The sequence below is a fragment of the Nannobrachium achirus genome, assembly GCF_963921795.1.
Source record: "Nannobrachium achirus genome assembly, chromosome: 2".
Taxonomy (NCBI): Eukaryota; Metazoa; Chordata; class Actinopteri; order Myctophiformes; family Myctophidae; genus Nannobrachium; species Nannobrachium achirus.
Window position 1 is genome coordinate 7151880 of NC_137811.1, and position 19590 is coordinate 7171469.

Here is a 19590-nt window from a genome sequence, read left to right on the forward strand (position 1 = left end):
ATTAACACAACCAAATATATTTACTCCCGAAAACATGTAAACCTTGAATCCATTTTAGGACACAATCGTGTAGACCTACATTACGTTTGTGGCCCGCAATATAGCCAATGGGGAAAAAAATAACCAGCATGGCTGAAATGTATTTATACTTGGCTTATTTCTCTTTTCAAACTATTTGGTGTGATAAAACAAGCCCAATCAATAGAACATTCCAGCAAATGCAAGAGAAGAAAACAAGAACAGATGAATGAAGTAAATTACTTTTATTTACACAGTGAATCATAATACAGTTACAAAAAATATAACAATGCTCTGTCACAACATGCTTGGCCAAAATTTGGACTATAGCTAATAATAATGACAACAGAACATTATAAAACACACTATGGTTATTTTTTGACATGGCTTATTGGAAATAATTGCTATCAACACCGCGTGAAGCATCCGTTTGGCTGAAGAGGCCTGCCTCTCCAGTATAAAAAAATAAAATAAGGCATTTTGTCTGCATTTGGCGCAGCATTCCCGACTCCTAATTGTCTCTGGGTTCTGAGAATCACTTGCGCTGTCCTTCCCATCGCTGGTGTCGTTTCAGACGTACCATTCACTGAAGTTGGCTCCGTGAAAACTCCTGAGCACCACAGAATCTGGTGACATTTCGCCATGCGTGTCCGAACCCGGGGACACCGTGGGAGTGGAAGAATCGTAGCCACTGCTGGCCCCTGGAGAAGCATCGGAGATTGACCTTGAGGACGTGGAGTCGTGAACCTATGTGAAAGAATGATGAAAGTCGGATCAGTTTATTTGCACACAATCAGAGCACTGAGGTTCAGCAGTGGAGCCCCGTTCAATACATCACTCCTGTTAAGTCTAAGTTGTGTCATGGAACAAGCTGTTAGTAATGATGAAACTTGTGCGTAAAATAGCAAAAAAAAAAAAAGGTTGTTTACCTTCATGTGTTTTCGCAGGGAGCTGGGATGGCTGTAGGAATTGTCACACATCTTGCACACATAGGGCTTTTCAGACGAATGAACGTGCATGTGTTTCTTGCGGTCACTGCTGTTGGCGAAGCGTCTCTCACAGTTGAAGTATTCACACACAAACGGTTTTTCCCCTGAGACAGAAACACAGAAAATTAGAATCATGCGGCAAACTCAACATTTATATGAATAATCAAATAACCATCCAAAATACATTGCATTAAACAATGAGGCTGCATCAGAACTGTGCTCACCTGTATGCGTTCGCTTGTGTATCTTGAGGTTCTCTGAGCGGGCGAACACTTTGCAGCAGCCAGGGAACGGGCATGCGAACGGCTTCTCTCCGGTGTGCGTGCGGATGTGGTTGACCAGCTTGTATTTGGCCTTGAAGGGCATGGTTTCACGCGGGCATTCCTCCCAGCTGCACACATGTCGGCTCTGCTCCGGACCCCCCACGTGCTCCACCGAGACGTGCGCGACCAGCTCGTGCATGGTGCCGTAGGTCTGGCCGCAGATCCGCCGGTCGCTCTGCTCCGGGTCGATCCACTTGCAGACCATCTCCTGTTTGATGCACTGTTGCCGCGTGTAGCGGAAGAAGGTCTCGGGGTGGTGGTGGGCCATGCCCGTCCCCATGTTGGTCACGCCGTACTGGCAATAAGGGTCGCCTCTCGCTCCATGGTGGAACTGTTCTCCCACTCCGGCGAGCCTGCCTCCAAGCGCCTGCTCGTGGTGACCAGGATACATGAGGTGCCCGTGGCCCTGGGTGTCTGTGCCAGCGTGGTGGTGCTGCTGCAGAGAGCCCGCCATGGTCCTGAGGAGGTGGTGCTGGTGGACCTGGTGGTCACCGGCCGGTCCCGCTGCATGGGACTCCCCCACAAAGCCACAGTGGTTCCTCATCAGGAAATCCCGAGCGGAGCTCGCGTATGAGTCCGCGCAAGATGTGCCCTGGGCCGCGAACGCTGCTTCGCTGTGGCCCTGGGGGGAGATCATGTGGTGATCGGGGCTGAGTTTGAAGGCAGGTGTGGCACCCATGTGAAGCGGCATGTTAAAATCCATGAAGACGCTGGACTCTCGGTCCATCTGGTGTTGCATTGTCTCGTGAATAGTAGGCCTACTTCAAATTCAGAGGTTAGTTTAAGCTGTACAGTAAACCACGCCTCACGCAGCACAAAGCTGTCGCAATATAAAAACTCCAATAAAAAAGTTAAAAGCAGGTCCAAATCAAGATGTTACTCAAGTTGTACTAGGTCAAATCAAGAAAACACAGTGTGCCTCAGAGAATACTCTTCAGTTCAGTTGTGTGTATGTCTGTCTATGCTCGAGTAATTAACTAACTTCTTGGACCTCTGTCCTCTCCTTTTACAACAAACGGGTGTCCCACAGATGTGTCTGATTGGTCATTCCCACAAATGCCCTGTGTCTGTGTGAGCCAATAAGGTATGTGTACTATGTTATTAGCATAGAACTCCGCCCAGTGTGACTTTGGAGGACAGGGAAAGTAGCCTCATGGCCTGAAAAAGTCCCCTGGGCAAGAACTATTTTACATTTCAGCGGCAAAGGAAAATTATCAGGAATTCTTTAGTCTACTGAAAACCATTTAAGTTGTGTAACTGTTAAGGCATTAATGTATAGGCTAGCTACTACAAACAATAACAATAGGCTTAATATAGCCTATGAAAGGAACAATTTCTAGGCTATTTTAAAGAAAAGGTCAGCAAATAAATGCAAGGTTTTACAAAGTTGGGAATGTGTGTGAGTGTTGTGAGACACTATAGGCTACTTAGTTGCAAGTTATTAATCAAAGTTGCAATGTTTTGTAGGCATTATACGTAGCCTATAAACAGGGGTCCCTCGTGAAACATATATATCTTGTATAGGCTATCTGGTAGGGTCATACTTAGGCTATTTTCTAAACTTTCCCTTCATAAGATTCTTTGCGACTTTTTATCTGTCATTCAGGACATATTAAGGATACAACATCAACTGAGTTTGGTTTTGTTGCAATTTGTTGCACCCATTTTTGCATAAAATTCCTGGACTAACAAGCAAAACGTAAGGTGTTAACAATGCATTGTGTCCAATATCTCTACTTATTAACATGCACGCCCATGTTGAAATGCACAACATGCATCGGGGGATGTTCAGCTCATGGCAGTTGCTGGTTTTGGAAGAATCTCAGACAGGCAATGGAATGAGAGAAACATTCCATTCCATCCATATGATAATAACCCACTTTTAGTATGCTAAACCTGACCATCAGACAGTGAGTGTGCATGTTAACATGGGTGAGCGTTTTAATAGGTAAACATTGGACACAATGCATTGTTAACACCTTTTGTTTTGTTTGTTGGGAAAGCTTCAGATTGGGCTGAAGGCGGTTCTTCTACAGATAAACATGCATATGTTGTGCATGTCAACATGGGTGTGCATGTTAATAGGTAGAGATATCGGACACAATGCATTGTTAACACCTTTCGTTGTGCTTGTTAGTCCAGGATATTTTTGCAAAAAATGGGTGCAACAAAACCAATTTGGGTTGGTGTATAATCAACATTTTGTATTCAATAGTTGGATAAGAAGCATGCAATTTCACTGCCTTCCAAATATTTATGGCCAGAGAATGGAACATCACTGGGTGTTGGTCTTACCTTTTACCTTTTATAAATGAGGTAATACAAGCTTTGCAGATGTTCTTGGTCATTTGTAGCACATGTAACAATTGACCAGAAACAATGTTAATATGGTAAGCACAAACAAATGGGACATTCTAGAAGTGCATATTGGTTTATCTTGTACATGCACAATTCTATAATGACCGATCTCATACATACACAAATACATCGTATAAACATATTGTTTATTATATTGAGGTACATTGGTATTGCCAGATTAAGTGATTCCTAGTGCTTTAGTATCAATGATTTAGGTGTTTTTATTGTTCACCTGATAGCTTCTCCCCAGCATGAATTCTGACAAAAGAATGTGCAACTATTTAGCAACCAACTAAAGCACCTCATGTTCTCGTGTGTTTTTAGCACAGCCATTTGACCAAAGACTTTATCACAACAAACTGTACAAATAAAGGGCATTCCCATATGAGTCCTTGTATTAAGAGTAGCCCTGTGAACACAGCCTTTACCACAAACTGTGCAAGTAAAGGGTTTTCCCCCAGTATGAGTCCTCATGAGTATTTAGGTGACCCAATTGAACAAAGCCTTTGGCACAGACTAAACAAACAAATGGCATTTCCCCTGTACAAATCATCATGTGTCTTTTCAGACCAGCCATCCTACTGAAGTCTTTACCACCAAATTTGTACAAACTAAACCGTTCCCTGTGTGATAACTCATGGTGTGTGTTTGTTTTGATGATTTCAGGTCTTGGGATAACTTGGCCTATTTATGGGGTTATATTTAGGACATAATTAATTCGTATTCGTACTTTGCCTTTTTTTTACTCGTAAACATTTTTACCAAAAAAACTACACGTAAACAAATTAATTGGAAAAAAATATCCGTAAAAAAAAAAAAAGTATGAATGTTTTTGGGGAAGCTGCAGTGATTATAATGCAAAAACAAAAAAACAAGCCAAAATACGAATATTTTCTTACTGATTTACGAGTTGTTTTGTTGGTTTACTTCATCACGAATGCTTTCATCATCTCACGCACACGAATGAAACGCTCACGCACACGAATGAACCGGCCAATAATCACGTGATCGGCAGAGAGCCAATGGGGGTGCGGCCTTTCCACTAGCCAATCATAATTCTCCATTCTTGGCAGCAGTTGCCATGTCTGGTAAAAGTGAGTAATCTGTTGTTTGTTCCTCACATAATATACCTATATCCACACGATATTTGTTTTTAAACTATTGACTAAATTGACTAATCAATCATTTTTATACATTAAATAAAATAGAAATGCATATATTATTAATACACACGATAAAAGCACTGATAAAGGTCACTTACAGATGCTGCAAATCAAAACTAGACAATTAACCTTGATCCGGCCCTGACCTTTTTACTGTAAATACAATATTTATTGTTTCTTATTTTTTTCTTATGATTGATGATACAATGGGCACAATAGCCTAATGTATTTTATTATTCTGTCATTTAATGTACATAGCATCCATGAAATGTGAAATGGATGATTACAAAAACAGACCCTTTGGCCAAAACAAACTAGTTACTATGATGAACAGTGTTTCATAACAGATTACAGTACAACTTTGACTGTACAACCTGGATTAATGAACATTTTGCTAATAAAGAATGCAATCAATTCCTAATGTAATTTATTTACTTACCAGCAGACCCTCTGATGTTATAACCAAGCTAAATACGTGTTCATGTACAATAGGTTATTTCACATTGATGTTAGCAGACAGTGATGACCAAGATCAACTTTAGGCTGGAAGGAAAACATGCTACAATAGTCAAATACAACTGCACAGAATTATATTTTATTAGACAGTGGCTCCACAGTGTTTGGCAACCAAGTTAATCAAACAGATTTTCCTGCTGAGTCCCCGTTTCAATGATGTGTTCAATTGCTGAATCTTATTTGTTAGCTTCTTTCTACATGAAAACTAATTATAATAGAACTTGCAGAATTAATTGTACAAAATTATCGATGTGATTGTTTAGAGATGTAAAGGATGTTTGGAGGAGGGTTTCAGTATTTCTAATGTAGGTGTTGTAACAGTAATACAGTGCCTGGAAAGGGCATTACATAGAACTGAAAATGGAAGGACCATAGGTTAAGTGTCTGTTCAGCTCTACAACGCTCTTCAACCTACTAAGGCTAGACTCATTGGCTAAGTTGACTCCTAGACAATGTCAAATCTCACAGACCTCAACAATGAAGATAGATGTCCCTACTGTGGTGTAAAATTTCAACATCTCAAAAGTGCATTCCGCTGTAATTATATTAGAAATGGGCAAATAAATAAGAATACAAATAAGCAAATACATAAACATTGCACTGCCCTAAACTATTTTTAAACAGTAACAGAGCACACATGAAACACATTAACCACTGTGTGCTGGATTCCAGGTAGTGAAGACTGTATGAGGGAGAAGGACACTTTGAGCAGAACACTTGTCGACATAACACCTGTCCAGGCAGGGAGGAACATGAACCCAGTGGGAATTAGGAACTTTGGTAACGATGCCACCCCAGAGCAAGAATATCATACAAGGTTTCATAATTTTAGATTGTAATTAGGGAAAAGCAAAGATGGGAGAGTTAAATGTTTTCATTTAGTTCTATTGTTTTAGCGATTTTAAATACTTTATTTCAGTGCATGTGTGCAAGTGCCTAAATGTGTCCTTTTAGACACAATAAGCTGGCAATTTATTTTATTACAATTTACAGTGACACTACTAGCCCCCATAAGTAACATCTGCCCATGAAAGATTGTGGTGCCTCTTTTTGAATGGACTTATTGTATCTAAAAATACATATTTAGCCATTGTACACATGTCCCCAAGCACTGAAAGCAATGTAATCAAAATCGCTAAAATTATAGAAGAAAATTAACACATTTTAACACTCATCTTGTCTTTTCTCTAATTACAATCTAAATATGAAATCTTGTAAAGGTGTCCATTCAGTCAAGTTTGCGATTCTATGTGGTGATGTCAGACGGAGAGAGAGAAAAACAGAGAAACCATCACTCCTCGTGCTCATAGCGGAGGGCGTTGTAGAAGCCATGGAAATCACTGGGCAACACCTGCTTCATTTCTTGCAGATGTTTGAAGTTCATCGCTTTAATGGTGCGGCGGCAAGTGTAGAGTGGGGACACTGTGGTGATGTTGCTCTTCCTCCTCAGTGATGGGGACTCGTAGGGCTTCCAGGCGTCTGAGTGGTCGATCTTGTACTCCATACTGCCATCAACGTTGTACAGGGGAGAAAAGTCAGGTTTTAATAATCATTAAATAATGTTTGTTTTGGTTTCCGCAGCTATGTCATTATTATGTATTCAAATACCCGATTGCTCGGAGGTCATGCACGGTGGGATCCCCAGTGACCTTTCCCGGGCGGATGGCTTTGCAGAGGTTCACCTGGCTGAAGTTTTTGAAGAAAGTGTGGTCTACATACTTCACTTGGTATGGCCTGGGATTGGTACGGGCTTCCCGGATGGCAACGACATACTCAGCTGGAATGCAGATGTCTCTGTTCCTCAGTCTTCTCTCAATCACACTGTGCACAGGATGTACTCATCATAAGAGGGATGTTCTTCGAGAAGTGCACGATGCACGAAGCAAACTCGTTGGCAGAGAGACCAGCTTCACCCTCGTGCCATAAGTAATTTGATGCATCATGTGAAGTCATGTCATACATGGTAAAGTTATGGACACAGAGCTTGGTCTTGAAATAGAGGGATGAGGCCTGTAGCTTGGGGCAGAGCAGGAGCCCCTGAAGATCCATGCATGTCACCAAGGTCTTCTCACCTGCCTCGTCTTTGTCCTTCTGCTTCATGGCTTGTGCAGTGTCCTTTTTGTTGCAGTGCTCCTTCCATGTGGCAGCCTCAATGTTCCCAGCCTTGAACGCACAGCAGGTATCGCACTGGTCTTTCTTCGGGTGAAAAAGAGAGTAATTCAAGTCCTTAAACATTCTGGTGAACACTTGCCTTGACAGCGCCTGGATGCCATGGTCTGCACTGGAACGGATATACTCTGCATGGAGGTGATTGATGGACTTGAACACAGGCTCCAGGTACATCCACTGGGTGAAAAGAGAGATTATCTGACATATACTGGTAGATTATATGACCAATTTTGTACCAGTATACTGGGCATATACCCACATTATTGGAAGTTTTCAGTTCAAGAGATTTTCAGGCATATTCCCCTGTAAACTGCAAATAATAGGTGATATTCTGCGCCCAGCTAGACAAAGGCACACAAAGGCACACCCTGGTGTGCCTTTGTCTATTATTTGCAGTTTACAGGGGAATATGCCTGAAAATCTCTTGAACTGAAAACGTCCAATAATGTGGGTATATGCCCAGTATACTGGTACAAAATTGGTCATATAATCTACCAGTATATGTCAGATAATCTCTCTTTTCACCCAGTGATCTTAGTAGCCTGATCTCAGACTCAGCTCACGCTTTAGTCTGAAACTGTGCTCTATTCTAAGCAATTTACAGGGAGGGACTTTTTTGCGAGCGTGCGCGCGCGAGTGATCGCGATGCACGGTGATCGAGACGCACGGTGGACGCGACGCACGGTCGCGGACTGTGTGTGTGTGATTGTGTGTGTGTGTCTCTGTCTGTGCCAGTGACAGAACTGCAACCAGAAACATGTAATCAACATAAACAGCTTGGTGAACTCAGCGTGTGTGTGTGTGTGTGCCTTCCTCAGCCTGCCTGTGTGTGAACTTCGTTTGAATCGTTTCAACTGCTGCGCGCATTGGATATTCGTTAGACCCACCCCCCACCCCCCGCGCTCATTGGAGCAGCCGAAAATAAAAAGTGATTCCTGTACTCAGCTCCAGACCAGAGAAAGAGTCCAATCTGAGAGTGGGCGGGGTCTCTGGTCTGGAAGCAGGCTAACATCTTAGAGGACGAGGACCGGCAGTAGTGCTTATCTTCCTCAGTAGGGCTTTTCCCTCTTCTTCCTACCCACTTCAAAAAAGACCACTGCTTCAAGCCTAGGGTTGACAGGAACATGCGTTGGCACACTCTGAGTCTCCTGCCATCTACGACAAGGTGACAGAAAATGGATGCCGACCTCCTGGATTTCTCTGCTCCTGTCCTCCGTCGCTTTACACTGCTCACCTCTACCAATGATGCAACATAAATCTTCCTCTCACGCCAGTCTAATTTCTCCCAGAAGTACTTGAAGATCTCTTCTCGCTTCGACTCTTCCACTTCTCTGCAGTGCAGTTTACTGGACCTGTGGCAGGCTGCAGACTGACATGACACACCCATTTTTCTTCCCTCCTTTAACACTGACTCTCGATTCTTCCTCCCGAGATATGACTGGCCTATCATTCTACGCCTCTTCTGGATGTTGTTCTTCCAGCCCTCTGGATTTTTCCTCTTCCTACAGAGACCAGCATCAACACCTGAGGAGTCTTCTTCCACCTCAAGTCCTATATTGTGTCACAAAAAGAGAGAAAATGTGTCATTCAGACCATTAGTGTGCGAGTCTCTCTGTGTGTATCTGTGCAGCCCCTTGCGTGCACATCTGTGTGGGTATGTACATGTGTACTGTATGGATGTGTAGTTGAAAGAAAAGAGTTAAATAGCAAACATGCACCATGCAAGATACTACATTACACACATGTGCATCAATGTGTCCATATTAATAATGACAACACCTTCATTTCCAGATTCCGATTCACCAGGAGAATCACCATGTTGGTCACGTGTCAGGTGTCCAGTTTCGATCAAGCGGATCTGGGAAAGAAGAGGAACAAACAGAATGCACACGTTGACATAATTCAGTGTTGCTAGGACTTTGCATTCTTTGCTCTGGCTGACTTAAGCCTGGTTGTACACAAACCTTCTTCGTCCCCACTTGCGTCGTCATCCTCAACTCCTTCAGAATCTTCATCCTCCACATTTGAGTCCGGCTCAACTCTGTCTGCACCTAAAGAACAGAAAATAAATATGAGATGTTCTCACATTAAGTATGAGGCGCTTTCTGGTCATGTACAGTATGATTCTGATTCTGGCACTGTTACAGATGTTGTCCAAAAATCATGCAGATCGGTACACAGTATCTCTGTAGCCGTTAAATGGAACGGGTATTTCTTACATTGATGCTCCTACATATTAGCATGCAAGCACCAGTTAAAGTTACTTTCCATCCCTCATATACACATATGCACATCCCATAACCCACACACTGCACATCATTTCGGAGCTCATATCTTTGAACGGGTAAGGGCTAGTAATTCATAACACACCACACCACATACCTTCACTCCCAGATTGAATCAAAACAGCTGACCCAGCACTGGCAGCATCAACTTCATGATGCACATGATTGTGTCACACAATCATGTGCATCTTGGAAAGTCAAAGATACAGATTATCATTAGAACACTGAATACAGCAGCTAATTATTGTAATTCATGATTAAAACACTTTGATTTCCAAATTAAACACACAAGTTGCACCACAGCCAGAATCACTACACACATCATTAAACTGAGCTGACTTATTCCTATTTTTCTTTCTATTTTTTTTTTATCCCACAAACCTTCTTCGCTGCTTTCACTGCTCTCTAGTACAGTCTCTGCCTCGTCATGTCTGCCCCTGACATACTTGACGCTAACCAAAGCACACAGCTCCTCCATAGAATACATCATCCTGAAATGTTATACTGGAAATAAAAGGAGAATACAGGGTTAAAATCAAGGGTAACACAATGGTGTAAAGTAATTAAGTACATTTTCTTAAGTACTGTACTTGAGTACAATATTGAGGTATTTGTACTTGACTAGAGTATTATCAATTTCCAATACTTTTAATCCACTATATCTCAGATCCAAATATTTTACTTTTACTCCACTACAAGCTGAATTATTTCCAATTTCCAATACTTGTACTCCTCTATATCACAGATCAAAATTATTGTACTTTAATACACAACAAGCTGAGTGCCTTTGGAGTACTTTTACTCCAATGCAAGCTCACAGTGCGACACATTGTGAGCATGTAGATCTGCCATTTTCAAAATATTTGAAATGGGACATTCTGCATAGAGTACTTTTACTTTTGGCACTTTAAGTACATTTTGATGCCAACACTTTAGCCATTTTATCAAGTACATTTTGAATTCCAGACTTTTACTTGTAACAGAGTATTTCTACATTACATTATTGATATTTGTACTTAAAGTAAAAACATTTGAGTACTTTTACCACACGTAACGGTACGTTTTTGTCCAGATGGAACCAAATGGACCCTTTATGGACCCGTTAAGGGTCCATTTGGTTCCATGGACACTCCATAGAAATTCTTGTGCTGGCAGCTTAATGTAATGGTACGTTTGTGTCCAGATGGAACCAAATGGACCGTAAAGGGTCCATTTGGTTCCATGGACACTCCATAGAAGTTGTTGTGCTGGCAGCTTAATGTAAGGTATAAGGTAAAGGTAAATGGAAAACCACATGGCAAATTATTTGATCGATAACGCCAGTTGCGGTGGGTTGACGGAGGCGAACCATGTTTGAAGCAAAATCAGTGTACGACGCTGCTTGTTCAGAGAACAGACAACACAAACATCAGAGAACAATACTTTCCTTGAATAATAACAATTCACACGACGCCAAGCACAATCGTGAACATAAGAATTGACTTGTATTATCCCACATTCCCACTGACCCCCATTTAGGCCAGTGACCCCATAAGAGAACATTTTTACGGCTCTAGCAGTGATTCCCAACCATTTTAATTTCAAGGACCCCCAGTTTGACATCCATTAGGCTACTGACCCCCATTTAATACCATTTGTATCTCTGAGACCCCAACTTATATTGTAAAATCATACGTTAGCATAACTCAGAGTGTACACATGGAACCAAATGATTTGTACAGTTACATACCCCTAAGGGTCCATTTGGTTCCTAACTATAATTTAGCTGGGGACCCCCTGGAACTCCCTGGGGGTCCCCGGACCCCACTTAGAGAACCGTAGCCTATTATAGACGGAGCTAAGATGCTAATGAGGCTAGCGTTAATATTAAACTTTCTTCTTTACATCAAATAAAGACCCCGGCCCAAACACTAAAAGACACTACTGCTAAGCACAATTAACAAACGTTTTATTAGATAGATTGCTGTATTTTATGATAATAATAGCGTTTATCTTACCTCTCTCTGTCTGCTCTGCTGTGTGAAGACTGTAGCATACATATCTTGTTTCCCTTTATAAATAAAAACCGATGACAACACTAACAAAAAAAATGAACGGTAAAAAGATGAAGCATCCAAATAAAACGTATTTTGAGAAGTGATAAAAGTAGAAAAAGGTGAAAAGAAAGCATTTTTATCTAACGGAGAAAATTAACAGCACGACGCAGTCTGTGGATGAACCGGAAGTACCGAGACCGCACATCCGCGCCCGCCCCTCCCCCCTCTAACTATTGGGCAATCAAGATCTATACTAAAAGTATTAAAAAGAAAAGTACAAGACAGCTACAGTTCAGTGATACAAGGTCAACTAAAAAGAGAAATAAAAAATATTTTGGGGTGTTTTTTTACACTGCAGGTAGCCTATCTATCAATTCCTACAACATTAAATGACAGAATAATAAAAAACATTAGGCTATTGTGTACATTGTATCATCAATCATAAGAAAAAAATAAGAAACAATAAATATTGTATTTACAGTAAAAAGGTCAGGGCCGGAGGTAAGGTTAATTGTCTAGTTTTGATTTGCAGCATCTGTAAGTGACCTTTATCAGTGCTTTTATCGTGTGTATTAATAATATATGCATTTCTATTTTATTTAATGTATAAAAATGATTGATTAGTTAATTTAGTCAATAGTTTAAAAACAAATATCGTGTGGATATAGGTTTTATATAGGGCATATTATGTTAGGAACATAAACAACAGATTACTCACTTTTACCAGACATGGCAACCGCTGCCAACAATGGAGAATTATGATTGGCTAGTGGAAAGGCCGCACCCCCATTGGCTCTCTGCCGATCACGTGATTATTGGCCGTTTCGCATTCGTGTGCGCGTGATACAGATTCGTGTGCGTGAGATGATGAAAGCATTCGTGATGAAGTAACCAACAAAACAACTCGTAAATCAGTAAGAAAATATTCGTATTTTGTCTTGTTTTTTTGTTTTGGCATTATAATCACTGCAGCTTCCCCAAAAACATTCATACTTTTTTTTTTTTTTACGGATATTTTTTTCCAATTAATTTGTTTACGTATAGTTTTTTTGGTAAAAATGTTTACGAGTAAAAAAAAGGCAAAGTACGAATACGAATTTGTTTTGTCCTAAAAATAACCCCATACCTATTTCTCTTTTCAAACTAAATATATTTGGTGTGATAAAACAAACCCAATCAATAGAACATTCCAGCAAATGCAAGAGAAGCAAACGAGAACAGATGAATTCAGTGAATTCCTTTTATTTACACTGTGAATCATAATACAGTTACAAAATAACATCATATGAATCACAATAAAACAATTATAACAATGCTGTCACAACATGCATAGCCAGAATTTTTATTATATACAATAATACTGACAATAGAACTTTATATATATATTTTTTTTACATGGCTTATTGGAAATAATTGCTATAAACACCGCGTGAAGCGTCCGTTTGGCTGAAGAAGCCTGCCTCTCCAGTGTAAAAAAAACTAAATAAGGCTTTTATTCTGCATTTGGCGCAGCAGTCCCAACTCTTAATTGTCTCTGGGTTCCGAGAATCACTTGCTCTGTCCTTCCCATCGCTGGTGTCATTTCAGACGTACCATTCACTGAAGTTGGCTCCGTGAAAACTCCTGAGCACCACAGAATCTGGTGACATTTCGCCATGCGTGTCCGAACCCGGGGACACCGTGGGAGTGGAAGAATCGTAGCCACTGCTGGCCGCCGGAGAAGCATCGGAGATTGACCTTGAGGACGTGGAGTCGTGAACCTATGTGAAAGAAGTCAGATCAGTTTATTTGCACACAATCAGAGTTAAATGAACACTGAGGTTCAGCAGTGGAGCCCTGTTCAATACATCAGTCCTGTTAAGTCTAAGTTGTATCATGGAACAAGCTGTTAGAAATGACGAAACTTGTGCGTAAAATAGCAAAAAAAAAAAAGGTTGTTTACCTTCATGTGTTTTCGCAGGGAGCTGGGATGGCTGTAGGAATTGTCACACATCTTGCACACATAGGGCTTTTCAGACGAATGAACGTGCATGTGTTTCTTGCGGTCACTGCTGTTGGCGAAGCGTCTCTCACAGTTGAAGTATTCACACACAAACGGTTTTTCCCCTGAGACAGAAACACAGAAAATTTGAATCATGCGGCAAACTCAACATTTATATGAATAATCAAATAACCATCCAAAATACATTGCATTAAACAATGAGGCTGCATCAGAACTGTGCTCACCTGTATGCGTTCGCTTGTGTATCTTGAGGTTCTCTGAGCGGGCGAACACTTTGCAGCAGCCAGGGAACGGGCATGCGAACGGCTTCTCTCCGGTGTGCGTGCGGATGTGGTTGACCAGCTTGTATTTGGCCTTGAAGGGCATGGTTTCACGCGGGCATTCCTCCCAGCTGCACACATGTCGGCTCTGCTCCGGACCCCCCACGTGCTCCACCGAGACGTGCGCGACCAGCTCGTGCATGGTGCCGTAGGTCTGGCCGCAGATCCGCCGGTCGCTCTGCTCCGGGTCGATCCACTTGCAGACCATCTCCTGTTTGATGCACTGTTGCCGCGTGTAGCGGAAGAAGGTCTCGGGGTGGTGGTGGGCCATGCCCGTCCCCATGTTGGTCACGCCGTACTGGCAATAAGGGTCGCCTCTCGCTCCATGGTGGAACTGTTCTCCCACTCCGGCGAGCCTGCCTCCAAGCGCCTGCTCGTGGTGACCAGGATACATGAGGTGCCCGTGGCCCTGGGTGTCTGTGCCAGCGTGGTGGTGCTGCTGCAGAGAGCCCGCCATGGTCCTGAGGAGGTGGTGCTGGTGGACCTGGTGGTCACCGGCCGGTCCCGCTGCATGGGACTCCCCCACAAAGCCACAGTGGTTCCTCATAAGGAAATCCCGAGCGGAGCTCGCGTATGAGTCCGCGCAAGATGTGCCCTGGGCCGCGAACGCTGCTTCGCTGTGGCCCTGGGGGGAGATCATGTGGTGATCGGGGCTGAGTTTGAAGGCAGGTGTGGCACCCATGTGAAGCGGCATGTTAAAATCCATGAAGACGCTGGACTCTCGGTCCATCTGGTGTTGCATTGTCTCGTGAATAGTAGGCCTACTTCAAATTCAGAGGTTAGTTTAAGCTGTACAGTAAACCACGCCTCACGCAGCACAAAGCTGTCGCAATATAAAAACTCCAATAAAAAAGTTAAAAGCAGGTCCAAATCAAGATGTTACTCAAGTTGTACTAGGTCAAATCAAGACAAAACACAGTGTGCCTCAGAGAATACTCTTCAGTTCAGTTGTGTGTATGTCTGTCTATGCTCGAGTAATTAACTAACTTCTTGGACCTCTGTCCTCTCCTTTTACAACAAACGGGTGTCCCACAGATGTGTCTGATTGGTCATTCCCACAAATGCCCTGTGTCTGTGTGAGCCAATAAGGTATGTGTACTATGTTATTAGCATAGAACTCCGCCCAGTGTGACTTTGGAGGACAGGGAAAGTAGCCTCATGGCCTGAAAAAGTCCCCTGGGCAAGAACTATTTTACATTTCAGCGGCAAAGGAAAATTATCAGGAATTCTTTAGTCTACTGAAAACCATTTAAGTTGTGTAACTGTTAAGGCATTAATGTATAGGCTAGCTACTACAAACAATAACAATAGGCTTAATATAGCCTATGAAAGGAACAATTTCTAGGCTATTTTAAAGAAAAGGTCAGCAAATAAATGCAAGGTTTTACAAAGTTGGGAATGTGTGTGAGTGTTGTGAGACACTATAGGCTACTTAGTTGCAAGTTATTAATCAAAGTTGCAATGTTTTGTAGGCATTATACGTAGCCTATAAACAGGGGTCCCTCGTGAAACATATATATCTTGTATAGGCTATCTGGTAGGGTCATACTTAGGCTATTTTCTAAACTTTCCCTTCATAAGATTCTTTGCGACTTTTTATCTGTCATTCAGGACATATTAAGGATACAACATCAACTGAGTTTGGTTTTGTTGCAATTTGTTGCACCCATTTTTGCATAAAATTCCTGGACTAACAAGCAAAACGTAAGGTGTTAACAATGCATTGTGTCCAATATCTCTACTTATTAACATGCACGCCCATGTTGAAATGCACAACATGCATCGGGGGATGTTCAGCTCATGGCAGTTGCTGGTTTTGGAAGAATCTCAGACAGGCAATGGAATGAGAGAAACATTCCATTCCATCCATATGATAATAACCCACTTTTAGTATGCTAAACCTGACCATCAGACAGTGAGTGTGCATGTTAACATGGGTGAGCGTGTTAATAGGTAAATATTGGACACAATGCATTGTTAACACCTTTTGTTTTGTTTGTTGGGAAAGCTTCAGATTGGGCTGAAGGCGGTTCTTCTACAGATAAACATGCATATGTTGTGCATGTCAACATGGGTGTGCATGTTAATAGGTAGAGATATCGGACACAATGCATTGTTAACGCCTTTCGTTGTGCTTGTTAGTCCAGGATATTTTTGCAAAAAATGGGTGCAACAAAACCAATTTGGGTTGGTGTATAATCAACATTTTGTATTCAATAGTTGGATAAGAAGCATGCAATTTCACTGCCTTCCAAATATTTATGGCCAGAGAATGGAACATCACTGGGTGTTGGTCTTACCTTTTACCTTTTATAAATGAGTTAATACAAGCTTTGCAGATGTTCTTGGTCATTTGTAGCACATGTAACAATTGACCAGAAACAATGTTAATATGGTAAGCACAAACAAATGGGACATTATAGAAGTGCATATTGGTTTATCTTGTACATGCACAATTCTATAATGACCGATCTCATACATACACAAATACATCGTATAAACATATTGTTTATTATATTGAGGTACATTGGTATTGCCAGATTAAGTGATTCCTAGTGATTTAGTATCAATGATTTAGGTGTTTTTATTGTTCACCTGATAGCTTCTCCCCAGCATGAATTCTGACAAAAGAATGTGCAACTATTTAGCAACCAACTAAAGCACCTCATGTTCTCGTGTGTTTTTAGCACAGCCATTTGACCAAAGACTTTATCACAACAAACTGTACAAATAAAGGGCATTCCCATATGAGTCCTTGTATGAGTGTTAAGAGTAGCCCTGTGAACACAGCCTTTACCACAAACTGTGCAAGTAAAGGGTTTTCCCCCAGTATGAGTCCTCATGAGTATTTAGGTGACCCAATTGAACAAAGCCTTTGGCACAGACTAAACAAACAAATGGCGTTTCCCCTGTACAAATCATCATGTGTCTTTTCAGACCAGCCATCCTACTGAAGTCTTTACCACCAAATTTGTACAAACTAAACCGTTCCCTGTGTGATAACTCATGGTGTGTGTTTGTTTTGATGATTTCAGGTCTTGGGATAACTTGGCCTATTTCTCTTTTCAAACTAAATATATTTGGTGTGATAAAACAAACCCAATCAATAGAACATTCCAGCAAATGCAAGAGAAGCAAACGAGAACAGATGAATTCAGTGAATTCCTTTTATTTACACTGTGAATCATAATACAGTTACAAAATAACATCATATGAATCACAATAAAACAATTATAACAATGCTGTCACAACATGCATAGCCAGAATTTTTATTATATACAATAATACTGACAATAGAACTTTATATATATATATTTTTTACATGGCTTATTGGAAATAATTGCTATAAACACCGCGTGAAGCGTCCGTTTGGCTGAAGAAGCCTGCCTCTCCAGTGTAAAAAAAACAAAATAAGGCTTTTATTCTGCATTTGGCGCACCAGTCCCAACTCTTAATTGTCTCTGGGTTCCGAGAATCACTTGCTCTGTCCTTCCCATCGCTGGTGTCATTTCAGACGTACCATTCACTAAAGTTGGCTCCGTGAAAACTCCTGAGCACCACAGAATCTGGTGACATTTCGCCATGCGTGTCCGAACCCGGGGACACCGTGGGAGTGGAAGAATCGTAGCCACTGCTGGCCGCCGGAGAAGCATCGGAGATTGACCTTGAGGACGTGGAGTCGTGAACCTATGTGAAAGAAGTCAGATCAGTTTATTTGCACACAATCAGAGTTAAATGAACACTGAGGTTCAGCAGTGGAGCCCTGTTCAATACATCAGTCCTGTTAAGTCTAAGTTGTGTCATGGAACAAGCTGTTAGAAATGACGAAACTTGTGCGTAAAATAGCAAAAAAAAAAAAGGTTGTTTACCTTCATGTGTTTTCGCAGGGAGCTGGGATGGCTGTAGGAATTGTCACACATCTTGCACACATAGGGCTTTTCAGACGAATGAACGTGCATGTGTTTCTTGCGGTCACTGCTGTTGGCGAAGCGTCTCTCACAGTTGAAGTATTCACACACAAACGGTTTTTCCCCTGAGACAGAAACACAGAAAATTTGAATCATGCGGCAAACTCAACATTTATATGAATAATCAAATAACCATCCAAAATACATTGCATTAAACAATGAGGCTGCATCAGAACTGTGCTCACCTGTATGCGTTCGCTTGTGTATCTTGAGGTTCTCTGAGCGGGCAAACACTTTGCAGCAGCCGGGGAACGGGCATGCGAACGGCTTCTCTCCGGTGTGCGTGCGGATGTGGTTGACCAGCTTGTATTTGGCCTTGAAGGGCATGGTTTCACGCGGGCATTCCTCCCAGCTGCACACATGTCTGCTCTGCTCCGGACCCCCCACGTGCTCCACCGAGACGTGCGCGACCAGCTCGTGCATGGTGCCGTAGGTTTGGCCGCAGATCCGCCGGTCGCTCTGCTCCGGGTCGATCCACTTGCAGACCATCTCCTGTTTGATGCACTGTTGCCGCGTGTAGCGGAAGAAGGTCTCGGGGTGGTGGTGGGCCATGCCCGTCCCCATGTTGGTCACGCCGTACTGGCAATAAGGGTCGCCTCTCGCTCCATGGTGGAACTGTTCTCCCACTCCGGCGAGCCTGCCTCCAAGCGCCTGCTCGTGGTGACCAGGATACATGAGGTGCCCGTGGCCCTGGGTGTCTGTGCCAGCGTGGTGGTGCTGCTGCAGAGAGCCCGCCATGGTCCTGAGGAGGTGGTGCTGGTGGACCTGGTGGTCACCGGCCGGTCCCGCTGCATGGGACTCCCCCACAAAGCCACAGTGGTTCCTCATCAGGAAATCCCGAGCGGAGCTCGCGTATGAGTCCGCGCAAGATGTGCCCTGGGCCGCGAACGCTGCTTCGCTGTGGCCCTGGGGGGAGATCATGTGGTGCTCGGGGCTGAGTTTGAAGGCAGGTGTGGCACCCATGTGAAGCGGCATGTTAAAATCCATGAAGACGCTGGACTCTCGGTCCATCTGGTGTTGCATTGTCTCGTGAATAGTAGGCCTACTTCAAATTCAGAGGTTAGTTTAAGCTGTACAGTAAACCACGCCTCACGCAGCACAAAGCTGTCGCAATATAAAAACTCCAATAAAAAAGTTAAAAGCAGGTCCAAATCAAGATGTTACTCAAGTTGTACTAGGTCAAATCAAGACAAAACACAGTGTGCCTCAGAGAATACTCTTCAGTTCAGTTGTGTGTATGTCTGTCTATGCTCGAGTAATTAACTAACTGCTTGGACCTCTGTCCTCTCCTTTTACAACAAACGGGCGTCCCACAGATGTGTCTGATTGGTCATTCCCACAAATGCCCTGTGTCTGTGTGAGCCAATAAGGTATGTGTACTATGTTATTAGCATAGAACTCCGCCCAGTGTGACTTTGGAGGACAGGGAAAGTAGCCTCATGG

General features: G+C 42.5%; 3 protein-coding genes across 3 annotated transcripts; all 3 read right to left on the minus strand.

Annotated features, from left to right (window-relative positions):
- Nucleotides 1-588: 588 nt before the first annotated feature.
- Nucleotides 589-2069, minus strand: LOC308295968 (zinc finger protein ZIC 1-like; the record flags this gene model as incomplete). Its single annotated transcript, XM_080739071.1, has 3 exons — nucleotides 589-765; nucleotides 948-1111; nucleotides 1232-2069. 3 exons carry the CDS (start codon nucleotides 2067-2069, stop codon nucleotides 589-591), a joined length of 1179 nt encoding a protein of 392 aa, XP_080595197.1.
- An 11371-nt stretch (nucleotides 2070-13440) lies between these two features.
- On the minus strand, nucleotides 13441-14921 carry LOC308295972 (zinc finger protein ZIC 1-like; the record flags this gene model as incomplete). The annotated part of the gene is made up of 3 exons (XM_080739076.1): nucleotides 13441-13617; nucleotides 13800-13963; nucleotides 14084-14921. The coding sequence occupies 3 exons, from the start codon at nucleotides 14919-14921 to the stop codon at nucleotides 13441-13443; spliced, it is 1179 nt and encodes a 392-aa protein (XP_080595202.1).
- Nucleotides 14922-17689: 2768 nt separating this feature from the next.
- Nucleotides 17690-19170, minus strand: LOC308295981 (zinc finger protein ZIC 1-like; the record flags this gene model as incomplete). The annotated part of the gene is made up of 3 exons (XM_080739086.1): nucleotides 17690-17866; nucleotides 18049-18212; nucleotides 18333-19170. The coding sequence occupies 3 exons, from the start codon at nucleotides 19168-19170 to the stop codon at nucleotides 17690-17692; spliced, it is 1179 nt and encodes a 392-aa protein (XP_080595212.1).
- Nucleotides 19171-19590: the final 420 nt, after the last annotated feature.